This window comes from Epinephelus fuscoguttatus, linkage group LG13 (genome assembly GCF_011397635.1).
Source record: "Epinephelus fuscoguttatus linkage group LG13, E.fuscoguttatus.final_Chr_v1".
Taxonomy (NCBI): Eukaryota; Metazoa; Chordata; class Actinopteri; order Perciformes; family Serranidae; genus Epinephelus; species Epinephelus fuscoguttatus.
In genome coordinates, this window is record NC_064764.1 from 86,767 (window position 1) to 100,542 (window position 13,776).

At 38.9% G+C, this 13,776-nt stretch overlaps 1 protein-coding gene across 4 annotated transcripts in view; it reads left to right on the top strand.

The window, feature by feature from the left end:
* Positions 1-13,776, top strand: part of LOC125900077 (uncharacterized) — a 51,478-nt gene that overhangs the window by 12,808 nt on the left and 24,894 nt on the right. For all 4 annotated transcript variants that reach the window (XM_049594845.1, XM_049594846.1, XM_049594844.1 and 1 more), the window contains exons 5-7: positions 285-433; positions 1,072-1,231; positions 5,502-5,617. In XM_049594845.1, the coding sequence (XP_049450802.1) occupies positions 285-433; positions 1,072-1,231; positions 5,502-5,617 (425 nt within the window). The remainder of the gene's footprint in view (positions 1-284; positions 434-1,071; positions 1,232-5,501; positions 5,618-13,776) is intronic.

Sequence of the window (13,776 nt, forward strand, 5' to 3'; positions counted from 1 at the left end):
AAGGTCAGCTTTACTGTGACATCATAATGTTCTGCAAAAAGTCTTTTCTGGCCATTACTCGACATCATATCTCAAGAACAGAAGGGGAGACATTTGGCCAGATACTGAATTGGGGACTCTAATCTTGGGTGCTGTTTACGGTACCTTAATTCATGAGCAGAGGAGTTACACTTGTTCATAGTGGTTACCTTTCTGCATTTTTAATGAACTATTGGAACTTAATTATGTGATGGAAATGTGAGTTTATGTGATTAAATATTTCTTTTGTCCCTGTGTCTCTCCAGCTCAGCTGGACCTGCCATGGCTGACTGTGACACCCTGTGGCAAAGATTTGTGTGTGGACCTTCAGCCTCCTATGGGGCACCTTAGGGAGTACTATGATTCTCTGAATTACAAACTCAGGATCAGGAGCAACAATGCAAATGGAGCTCAGGTACTGCACACAGACTCACATACAGATTTGTGAGAGTTTCATACATACAGAGTTTTACCCACTAATAAGTTAGAGGGACAGTTTGGATTTTTTGAAGTGGGCTGTAAGAGGTACTGCTTTCCCTTCCTGTCAGACAGCCCTTTCCTTACGCACCACATTATCTTAACAGTAGAACTTCCGCATTCCTATGCATGAGCCCAATTGTGCCATGCGGCAAGAATATGGAAGTTGTGAGGTTGAGAAAAGTAGTGCCAAAGATAAGAACTGTCTGACGACAAGGTAAAGCGGTGAAGTTATTCTCAATATAGCATCCACTTAGACTGACACTGATTTTTTTAGGCCTTTTTTAAGTGGCTAAAATATGTATAGCTGTTAACCCAAATCCATAGTAATGCAGTGAATGCTCGACTTGCTCAAAGGAATCTGTGACTGATGATTTTGATTCTCCAACTCTCAGTGGGCAGCCCCATTTAAAGGCGATTTGAATAAACTGGTGTTAATGATGTACTGCACCTGTTGTATACATTACACAGCAGTCTCAATCATAGCTTCCTGTGGTTTCATTTGTGAGACTGATGCTGTGTTTATGTTGTTTTCTTTGATTCTTGATGTCTGTTTGTGGATCTCTCTGTGAGCAGTTCTTTGAGGACAGCAAGTCTCTGAAAAGGAAGATTTTGAAGGATCTGGCCTCCGGCAGACAGTACTGTGTCTCAGTCTGCTTCTTAGACAGTCACGTGCCAAGGGAGTCTAACTACAGCCAACCTGTGTGTGCTGTCACCGCTGGCTACTATACTGCAGGTACAGGTCAATGTTTGTGTACATGGTTCTCCCGCTGTTATTTTCCAAGTACTTCATCATTTGAAAGGCCTTGAACAAACTACACAGGTGTTTTCAATTACCCTGACTGATTAAGCCTCTAGTCAGGCCAGTATAGAGTGTTGCAGGAATGGTGTTTTTTTTGTGTGTGTGTTTGTTTTGTAGGCCAACCCAGAAGTTAGCATCGCCCCAGTTCCCTTGACAAAATAAGGGAATTTTAGGTATTTTTATAGGTATTTTTGGGAATTTTGGATTGTTGCAAAAAAAAACAAACAAACAAACAAACAAAAGTCTTGTTCAGCAAGATCACAAATGATGATTTTTGAAGCCTAAATGCAATGGCCAGAAGTAAAAAGCCAACATAAGGTCATTAACAAACTGCATGGCATGGCATGACTTCAGCATCACCACCACAATGAGGCTGAAAGCCATGTCTGCAGTCTCATATAGCCACTTTTTGAAGACAAGTGAAATCCACAAGTGGGGTATTTACTGATGTAAATTATGTAGTAGAACAAAACATAAAAGTCTCTAAAGTTTGTGTTAACCACAGACCTTATTTCAGGCATTTAACCAAAAATCCATTCAAAAGCCATTGACTTCAAGATAAGGCAACCAGGAGTACTAAAATACTAACTAATTTCCAGTTTTTAGGACCCAATGCAGCAGCACTCTGTACCTTTTCAGAACTGCATGTTGGCCATTCTGACATTGTCAACTGGACATTTACACCCACTTCACGCAGTGACAGGCCAGCTGTGTCGAAGTGAGAAAGGAGCCAGAATTTGAACTTCTCTTAAACTCTCTTTTTTTCCTTTGTTAGACAGCTATTTCTGTGTCTTATCATGTGGAAATCCAAATGCAACACTATGAATGTCTTCTTTTTCAGACTCTCTGAAAATGTGCACCGTTATTGCCATACACAATCAATATCCACCTTTTCAGAGGCATGTATACAGAACAACAGAAAAAAAAAAAAGATAGTGATAGTAATAATAACAAAAGCAGGGTGTCCGCAGGGTCTTAAAAAGTATTAAAAGTTGATAAATCAAATGTCGGAAAATGAAGGCCCTTAAAAAGTATTAAAAAGTCTTTAGCAATTTTATGAAGTATTAAATTGTCTTGGCATTCAAGCTTTGACAAAAGTATCCATGAATGTATAATTTATTTTCCTCCTCACGACTATTACAAACAACGATGTGTAGGTAGACACACTCGGACTGCCACTCGGGGTGGGGGCTGAGCGGAAAAAAAAGTCCAAAAAAGTTAATAACTTAAAAATTATGGCGAAAGGGTAGTTTCTTGCAACCCTAGAATTAAGATAAAAATATTCACAAACGAAAAAGCACTTCTGGTTGCTGATAAGTAGTGTTTAACTTTTGATTTAACACTAAAATTTAAAATCCTCGGCGCGCACTGCAGCGCAAGCAGACAGATGCGCGACTCAGAGCAGCATGTGTCACTGACACCAGACTCAGAGCGCAGCGGACCGGTGGAAAATGTCACCATCAGCATATTATTTTACATCAATAAAATCTATTTTATCATTATTTTGAGTCACATTATTGAAAGAATTTTGTTGTCTGTATTCAAGCAGGATAATAGGTCTCCATTCATTGCACGTCAGGCTTTCTATTTCCTTGTAGTTTTCTTTTTTAATAACCAACCAAAAACAATCAATCAATTAAAAACACAAACTGGAACTGGAACATGAAATCTTATATGCCTAACAGACATTGCTTCTCGTTCTTTGAGTTTACATATGGCTAAAGGGGAAAAAACAACGTAAACGGACAGCATGATTAGTGTTGCGTTCATGGTCCCCCCAAAAAAACGGGACAAAAAAAGGCAGAATATTCGATTTTTTTTTTTTTTTTTTTTTTTTCCCACAATCAAATCCCGTACCATCGAACCTTCATTTGATGGCACGGGATTCAATTGTGAAAACAAAAAAAAAGCTTCAAAGCAAAGCCCTAAATCCCACATGTAAGGGGCTAGCCATAAGGTTGTTGTTTTCAGCAAGTTGGCCTTGAATAGCTGATGTTGAGCTGTAGAGCTGTGTTACTTGTTATGACCTAAGGTGTATTTTAATGAACCTGCCTTTGGTTTAATTGATTCTTTCAAGCTTTTTTCCTTCTCATTTTATCTGAGTTCTGTTGTATGTTTGTGCTCCATAGATTTAATTGCAAACTACAACTGTTTAGTAAGTTAAAGATACGTTGCTGCTAACGACAGCTTGAGGTGGTTATGAGGTTTTACGGGTTTTTTTTGGAAGGTCTTAAAAAAGTCTTAAAAAGGTATTGAAATTAACCTCAGGATTCCTGCATATACCCTGAAAAGTAACAAGGAAAAACTATTAACAGTAAGGGAATGATCCTTTCCTTACAGTATACTCAATGATTTGTGAAAATAATGTCAGGCCTATGGGAGTTTACATAGTTGACCCATTTTTCCCATCGTGCAACAAATTGTTCTGTTTTATGGTTGACAAATATTATTACCCTCTTCATCTTGTAAATTTCTATTGTAATGTCCTTCCATATCGGGCAAGGTACATAAGTTCCGAAAAAGTCCATTTCATCAAGGTCTTCTTGAATCGCCTTAGTCTGGTCCCTCCCCTCGGACCACTTTGCCTTGAGAGATGTTAGGAGAGGCTATTAGCCCCGGACAACACAGCTCCTAGGTATCTGTATATATCTTGGGGGAGCTTAATCAAATTTGTTACCAATATCCACTTGGATTCAAGAATGAACTGATTAGAATTTTGTGGTCAAAGGTCACTGAGACCTCACAAAACATGTTTTTGGCCATAACTCAAGAATTTATAAGCTTATTATAACAAGATTTCCCACAAATGTGTCATAGGAGAAATGTTTACATCTCTTCACTAGCTTTCAGCACTAGTTAAGAATGAGATCTTGGTTTTAGTACTATTTATTTTATCTTGATTTGTTTTTACAATGTTTTATTGGTCATTTTATTACGTTTTATTGTTTATTTTTAGAGAGGGATGTTTATTTTATTTTATTTATATTTGTTTATATGTATTTACATGCATAGCCTGTACAGCACTTTGGTCAACTGAGGTTGTTTTTAATGTGCTATAGAAATAAATTTGACTTGACTTGCCTCTTGCGCTGTTAAGAGCATGAGCCTCTGGTCCATGAGTAGATGCACACTTCCTTCTGCATGGTGATTATTTTGGCTAGTGTTGTTGATGGAAAGGAAATAGTTCCTACACGAAACTGCTCCAAACAAGCTCTGGGGTTTATCTTGAGTAACTTGGTCATGATTTCTGGAAACAGACATTGATGTTGAGGTTTTTAAATGTATTTTTTGGTGCCTTGAGAACCACAAGCTGAGTGCCATCTAGTTCCATTATATAGAAGATAAGGCAGACACCTCTACAACTGATAACTCCAACACACCAAAACAATCTAGACTTATAAGTAGTACTACAGGTAATATAGGAAATATATGTATTTTTGATTTGGAGATGAACTCTCCCTTTAAGTATCTGCACTCTATTTGTAATAAATAAATAATACTGCTTAATCAGGTGAAGATTAACCTCCAAGTTGTATCATCTTTGCCAAAAAGAGCACTGGCTGAATTGTGTTAAATGCTGGTGTAAAATCTAAGAAGAGAGCCCTGGCTTAAGTTTTAGGCTCATCTAAATGCTTCATTATTAGGTGCATTAGCATTACAACTGCATCATCTGTGCTGCAATTCTGCTTCTATGCAAACTGTAAAGTGTCCAGTTTGCTATTTACAGACTTAGTGAGCTGTTGAATTACAGTTTTACAGTAGGAGTTAACACCACAGAAACAATAATCACTGAGTTCAGTAGGACATGCTGTCTTTGGAAGAGGTTTTATATATGAGGTCTTTCACATATCAGGAATTTACTTAGTGTCTAAAGTGCACTAAATAATAGGTTACCAAAGCTGCAAATGAGTGATATGACTCTGTCACATATTCTAACTCTATTTTCAAAATTTCAGTTTGTTTTGGTGTATTTTTAAGTGATTTATCTCTTATTTTGGTCCTGACAATGGTCCTGATATTCTTAAATCAGGCTTTGAAATCAACAGTGAGCCCCAGCAGTATCAGTTGCACAGGGGCCAGGGGTTCATGTCCCCTCCAAAACATGAAACATGAAATGATGAAGATGATGAAGCTTGCTCTGTTTCAAGTCATTCTGGGTTTTTGTGTGAATAATATATCCCATAAACTGCTGTCCTCTTTGCAGACCCGTTGATCTCAGCCTTGTTGTGTTTGTTGGTGATATCTGGTGTGGGTGTTGTGGCCCTGCTGATCTCTACTGGTTTTATCTGTCTGAGAAAGAGGCCCCTGCCATCTGTCCTGGTAAGTAATACAGTTTATTGTAGTGCTGAAAGCAGGGGCTGGTGGTGCAGCACTAATGGTAGCACTTCTTGGAAGGCATTGGGACTGCCCCCTCTAAATTGAATAGTAAATTCATCCAAGGTTGTCTGAAATTTTTTGTGTTGTTTTGTTTTGTTTTTGAAAATGAGCAAAGACTTATAAGTCATTACAGAAAAATGAAATGCCACATTTCTAGCATAATTATACTTACAAAGCCTTTAACAAGCAGTAGATTTAGAGAGGTACTTTTGAGTCAGCGCATTCTTTTTTTTTACATACGGACAGCCCTGTACCGAAGCTGTATGTTGGCACGACGGAGTGGTGCTTCATACGAAATGTTATGTTAACAAGCTCAAAAGTCAGGTGATTACAAAGTTACTGGAATTCAGTGACTTAGAACTATTTTTTTCTGTTTCGGTCAGACAGTTTAACAGTTGGGTCATGAAGTAACAGATTGTTCATTCTGATTCTACTGTAGGTTTCTGTAAGAGTAAGAAACACATCTCTGAGTCACTGATTACTTTTCAATAACTTCACAATTTGGGCTGTATCATCTTATACCCAGCACAAGGTGGCGCACAGTGCAAAGCAGCTGTCATTGCCAGTTTTAAGCCGACAGACATATCATTTTCACGGCCAGCACCCACGCTGTGTAAGTAGCAAATGTACTTGTGCGTATCTGTGCGCCCATAGGCGTGTAGGTCTTAAAATGAGTTATGGTCAGGCACATTGTTCATGTATTGTTCTGCTGCCTTGTGTCGCAGCAGAAAGCAATGGTGCCGTTGACCAACAAAAACTGGTTTAAAGTCAGAATGGTGCAGTATTTTCCTGCTGTTTCAAAGGTCCATTGCTACAGTGACACTACTGCTCCTACAGCATTACTCCTATGAATAATTAAGGGACTAAATAGCATGTGTTTATGGAAACACCCCAAATGCACCTGTGCCATGCACTTTAGACCATGCGCCGCAGGTCATTTAAATAGTGTCCTTAGAGTTAAATGGTCCTGCACACCCTCACAAGGGTTTATACTCACTCTGTCAGATCTCTGCTCAGGCTGAGGTTGGACAAAGTCATGCCTGATTGGCAAAGACCACCAAACATCATGTAACAAATATAGCAGCATGGGAAATTCTGGGGTTAAAGCCAGCATGGACCTTTAAAAGTTGAGAGGCTCAAGACCTTTGAAAATTTAGGATGCCTGCAGTAGACATGCTATAATGGCTTAGTTAAAAAGTCCACCAAGTTAAGTGATGTTTGAAGAAACCCTTATGATTAGTGGCCAAATTTTGCAAAAGACCATTGTGCTTGTTTGGAACTGATGAAGACCCCTATCGGGCGATTTCAAAATCATTTAACAGAATTCTCAATTGAGTAAAGGTTGCAGTGAGGATAAGATGTGTCACAATTCAGTGGACCTGCTGAGGTACTGTGAAATGTTTGGAAATTTCGATTTATTGTAATAAGCCACACCCTCTTAAAGCAATCATTTCTAAGATTTATGCATGGACTGAGACATGACCCTAGATGATGCACACCGAATTTAATACAAATTTCTGCAGCTGATTATGAGATAAAAAAATATTTGAACTTGGAGCTCCCCCTAATGGTCGATGTAAATAAAACTTTTAGGGTGTGATTCAGGTACATATGTGGACATGTCCTATGAGTTTTGAGATGATTGGCAGAAAAGTTAAGGAGTAAAACCCATTCATGTGCCGAGCTACCCCCCATCTAAAGTTCATTGGTCAGTATCATCAAAACGCAACAACATATCAAAAAACTTTTGATAATTTTTGATGAGATTCATCTAATGATTTATTTGTAATAAGCCACGCCCTCTTAAAGTAATCATTTCTAAGTTTTATGCATGGACTGAGACATGACCCTAGATGATGATAAAAAACATTTTGCACTTGGAGCGCCCCCTAATGGTCGATGTAAATAAAACTTTTAGGGTGTGATTCAGGTACGTATGTGGACATGTCCTATGAGTTTTGTGATGATTGGCAGAAAAGTTAAGGAGTAAAACCCATTATTGTGCCGAGCTACGTCAGTATCGTCAAAACGCAACAACATATCAAAAAGCTTTTGATAATTTTTGATGAGATTCATCTAATGATAATCTACAGAAAATTTGGTACAAATCAGACCTATGGCTCATGAGGAGCTATCAAAAATGTATTTTTCAGAAAATTTGAAAAGGCAGAAAATCTAGTCAGGCAGACCTTAATGGCTCGAGTCTTTAGTAGAGCACATTCAGCTGGACATGTGTGTCAAATTGCAAGTCAATCTTACAGCGTGAGGGGGTGGCCTTTCAAAACAAAATTTCTTTGCTCTTAATTTTAGCACCCCCATCTGGTCAATTTGCGTTATATTTCTTGAGCACCATTTGCACACAACTTCCAATTTCATGTGTCTACACAGTGTACCATCATCTGGAATTTACGAAAACATATCTGAAATACAGCTGCAAGCAGCAATTCTGGGGCAAGCATGCCAGGATGGATCTTTAAATTGGACCTATTATGCTTTTCTCAGGGTCATATTGATAAATATGTAATATCGGGGTCTAATGGAATAGATTTATGTGCTTTAATGTTCAAAACACACATTATATGTCTTGTACTGCTCACTGCTGCAGCACCTCTGTCTGAAACGCTGCTTTTAGGCTTATGTCCCGCCTCCCCAGCAGCCCAGTATGCTCTGACTGGTCAGCTCGCTCAGTCTGTTGGAATTGGTGCAACGCTAAGAGCATGTATCGGAAACATCACGCCCCTTACCTTATCTCACTTCACCTCCGGAGGCTGATGCAAAACAACAACAGAGGCTTAGCTAACAATAGCGGCTGTTCGCCGTCCACCCTCATCAATTTGAGTGAAGGAACACGAGCCGATAGACGAAACTAACAGGAGCCGGATATTTCTTCTTAGTGGTAAGTTTTTCTTTTGGAGCCCTTTTATATTTCAGCTGTAACACGATAACTAACTTGTGACATTCTGGTAACAACTGTATGTCTGTCCTCTGACTGAATGAAGGGAAACCGTCTGCTGCAGAGTACAAAAGGTTTCTAACAATATAGTCAGTTACTAGCCGATATAACTAGCCGCCATATGGCGTGGTGTAAAGAATAACTCCTTTTTTTTAACCTTAGCAGGCTTATCTATGATCAGACTTAGGTAGCTTGTATTGGGTAATAATACCAAAGTTATTATAAATTCTGCTACAAACACATCCTCCGTTAAAACCACAAAAGTTTTAACCATAAATTCATCAATTTTACCAGAGCAGATTGAGATGACAGATTTCTGTATTATACAAAAGCAAATGAATAGACATAACTGGTACATTCAGATGTCTCAGCTGTCGTGTTTACTGAAACCATTCTGCTAAGATGTAGCTGCATTTTATAATCATCTTTACCTTGTGTTTGTAATCTACAAAATGAACAATTTACTAGTGTATCACAGTTTCTCCACAGCATTTCTATGAAATCAAGTTTCATAGTAAAACACATGTTGCTTCCTGGATCAGTACTTGTTTTATGCAGTGATGTTGTCTCCTGAGCCTATATTTGCTTACTTATTAAACAGCATGCCCTGTGTCTTTTTTACCTATTAGTTTTTGGGGTAATGGACCAGGTTCCAGTTCATCCTACTAGGGATGTCCCGATCCGGGTTTTTCACTTCCGATCCGTTACCGATATTCCAGCCTTGAGTTTTGGCCGATACCGATCCGATCCAAGTGCGTATTATACATATTCACTTATTTTGTTATCAGTCATGTTAGAAAAGGTATGATCAAGCGATATTACTCTAACAAGAACAACTACTTAATCGGGTTAGTTAAAATGATCCACAACAGTTGGTATGAGAAACTGACCCGTTTATTGTTAACAGGAAATAAACAAACTTTAAACTTGAACATTAACATTAAACACATTAAATAAAAAATATAGCTGGTTTATATATATATATATATATATATATATATATATATATGTGTGTGTATATATATATATATATATATATATATATATATATATATATATATATCAGACCTGCCAACCTGTACGCATTTTGTGTACCAGGCACGCATTTTGACATCAAAGTGCGCTGGTACGATTTGATGCTCTAAAAGTACGCATATCACTCGATCGCACATTTCGCCGGTTTCAGTGTATTTGTCTGTGCAAGATGTTACTCAGGTTGATACCTGGTGAATATAGGCGCGTAGGCAGAACGAAAAGATGTCGGCCAATCAGATTGCTGCATATTATTAGCTCCTCACTGTCAGCTCAGACCGGAGTTACCGTGTGTTTAGTCCGGTAGACGGTAGCACCTTCTCACACCCGTTTAAGAAATCTCACTCCACCACCGAGTCCTTTTTTATTTATTTTTTTACACCCTCTAGTGTGTTCACTCGTGTGTGTGTGTGTGTGTGTGTGTGTGTGTGTGTGTGTGTGTGTGTGCGGGCACGTGTGTGTGCGCGCCCAACGGGGCCAAACTCGATACAGAGAGCAAGGGAGGATTGTAAACGCGCGACCATGTAGAGACAGAAATGACACGCGGTCTGTAAATAAGATAAATAACGTAAGGCTATTTAGTTTGTTTAATAAAAGGACAAGGTATAGACCTGTTCTATAGGAAAGGTTACCTTAAGTGACTTCTTTGTGATCTGGCACTATATAGAAAATAAAATTAAATAAAATTAACTTGACCTTCAAGAGGGGGGCGGGGCGGGTGGTAAAATGGTAGGGCAAACACTGAAATAAATAGTGTCAAAGTCGCCTGTTGTCGATACATTGCTGGTGAGAATTGTACCAAGGTAAGCAAATTGCAGACAAATTTACATTCAACTGTGTTATGAAACCATGTGCCCTGCCTGAATAACTATAACACACTTATGATAAAAAGACTTTTTGTTTGATGAGTCTGCTGAATTTCTGTAAGGAAAAAACAAGGCAATAAGAAGAGAGTAGTTCTAATAGGTGTCGTACTACACAAGAACATGATGAGGAATGCTAATGTAATGCACTTGTCTATGATCTATTATCTATTTCTGTATGAAATTGCATGAAAATAGGATTTCGCCATGTGATGTTTCAAAATTTTCTCGGGGGAGAACCCCCCGAATCCCATTTGAAACCTTTCTTTTTGTCACAACAGGACATATTTTGCTGTATTTTTTAAGCAGATGATCAACACTACCATCAGATTGATGAAATTGACCTTGATCTGCGCCATAAAACAAATATTGGGTGTCTATGGACGTATGTGGGGCTTAGGCCTATAGATATGAATATGTAAACGTACGCTCGTTTCTTCTGTTTGCCACATGTGCATATTGACTTTTATGGTAAAAAAAAAACAAAAAAGTGCCGCCGTGTCCGCATATGTTCATGACCACAAGTGTCTGGTAAGGTGGTACTCATAACCTTTCTTCAAGGTTGGCAGGTCTGATATATATATATGTGTGTGCGTATATATATATATATATATATATATATATATATATATATATATATATATATATATATGTGTGTGTATATATATATATATATATATATATATATATATATATATGTGTGTGTATATATATATATATGTGTGTGTATATATATATATATATGTGTGTGTATATATATATATATATATATATATATATATATATATAATGTACAGTACAGGCCAAAAGTTTGGACACACCTTCTCATTCAATGCGTTTTCTTTGTTTTCATGACTATTTACATTGTAGATTCTCACTGAAGGCATCAAAATTATGAATGAATGCTTTGCACACTCTTGGCATTCTCTCGATGAGCTTCAAGAGGTAGTCACCTGAAATGGTTTTCCAACAGTCTTGAAGGAGTTCCCAGAGGTGTTTAGCACTTGTTGGCCCCTTTGCCTTCACTCTGCGGTCCAGCTCACCCCAAACCATCTCGATTGGGTTCAGGTCCGGTGACTGTGGAGGCCAGGTCATCTGCCGCAGCACTCCATCACTCTCCTTCTTGGTCAAATAGCCCTTACACAGCCTGGAGGTGTGTTTGGGGTCATTGTCCTGTTGACAAATAAATGATCGTCCAACTAAACGCAAACCGGATGGCATGGCATGTCGCTGCAGGATGCTGTGGTAGCCATGCTGGTTCAGTGTGCCTTCAATTTTGAATAAATCCCCAACAGTGTCACCAGCAAAACACCCCCACACCATCACACCTCCTCCTCCATGCTTCACAGTGGGAACCAGTCATGTGGAATCCATCCGTTCACCTTTTCTGCGTCTCACAAAGACACGGCGGTTGGAACCAAAGATCTCAAATTTGGACTCATCAGACCAAAGCACAGATTTCCTCTGGTCTAATGTCCATTCCTTGTGTTTCTTGGCCCAAACAAATCTCTTCTGCTTGTTGCCTCTCCTTAGCAGTGGTTTCCTAGCAGCTATTTGACCATGAAGGCCTGATTGGCGCAGTCTCCTCTTAACAGTTGGGTGGGTCTGCTGCTAGAACTCTGTGTGGCATTCATCTGGTCTCTGATCTGAGCTGCTGTTAACTTGCGATTTCTGAGGCTGGTGACTCGGATGAACTTATCCTCAGAAGCAGAGGTGACTCTTGGTCTTCCTTTCCTGGGTCAGTCCTCATGTGTGCCAGTTTCGTTGTAGCGCTTGATGGTTTTTGCGACTCCACTTGGGGACACATTTAAAGTTTTTGCAATTTTCCGGACTGACTGACCTTCATTTCTTAAAGTAATGATGGCCACTCGTTTTTCTTTAGTTAGCTGATTGGTTCTTGCCATAATATGAATTTTAACAGTTGTCCAATAGGGCTGTCGGCTGTGTATTAACCTGACTTCTGCACAACACAACTGATGGTCCCAACCCCATTGATAAAGCAAGAAATTCCACTAATTAACCCTGATAAGGCACACCTGTGAAGTGGAAACCATTTCAGGTGACTACCTCTTGAAGCTCATCGAGAGAATGCCAAGAGTGTGCAAAGCAGTAATCAGAGCAAAGGGTGGCTATTTTGAAGAAACTAGAATATAAAACATGTTTTCAGTTATTTCACCCTTTTTTGTTAAGTACATAACTCCACATGTGTTCATTCATAGTTTTGATGCCTTCATTGAGAATCTACAATGTAAATAGTCATATATATATATATGTATGTATGTGTGTGTATATATATGTATGTGTATATATATATATATATATATATATGATATATGTGTGTGTGCACATATATACAGTCCTGAGTGAACCGGGCGTAGAGTGAATTGAGTTCTTTGGAGAACTATTCTGAGTCGTGCATTACAGGTGGGTTGGGTCTGGGTGTGTAACCGGTTAATTTATTGACTTTCTGAAATGCCTGCTTGGTGTTCATGCTGGCGAATTCTGTTTCAAGTTTATTTTTGTATTTGAGATTGGCTGTGAACACCTCATTTTTGACGTTTCTGTTCGCCATTTTGAGGCCCGCCCAGTCATTTAATTTAAAAGCAGTGTGCTTTTCCCTCAGGCTGCGTCTTAATTGAGATGTGATCCAGGGTTTGGAGTTGGGATATGATTTAATTATTTTAACCGGAATTGTGGTGTGAATGCAAAAGTTGATATAGTCTGTAATTGTGGATACTCTGTTATTAAAGTCCCTGTCGAAAACGCTCCAGTCTGTACAAGCCAGAGAACCCTGAAGCTGTGTGATTGCGTCCTCCTACCACTGTGGGGCGCCTTGATGCTTGCCGCTTCAATTTCTGTCTGTACAGCTGCTTAACTCGAGCATCGCACATAGAAATGTTTCAACTTTTGTCAATATGGACATGCTGCACATCTTAGCTGTGTTAAATTCTCCACAATTCAATCATTAAAGTTATTTACTGACTACTATTTACTACAAACCTGAACTCTCCATGAAGCAGGTGGTCTGGATCTGCCAGGATCAGTCTGTCCTTTTTCACCAGTCTCACCTTGTGCAGATCAGTAAAGTTGCTTAGGGCTGTGCCAGCAATTTTACTGCACACCCTGACAATTCCCAACAGTTTGTTCCTGTTTTTGCATGTTAAAAGTCCAAACCAGCAGATGAAGTTAAGTTATTAAAGACTGGATAAAACAAGAATAAAACACAGAGGGAGGGAGAGAGAGAGAGAGAGAGA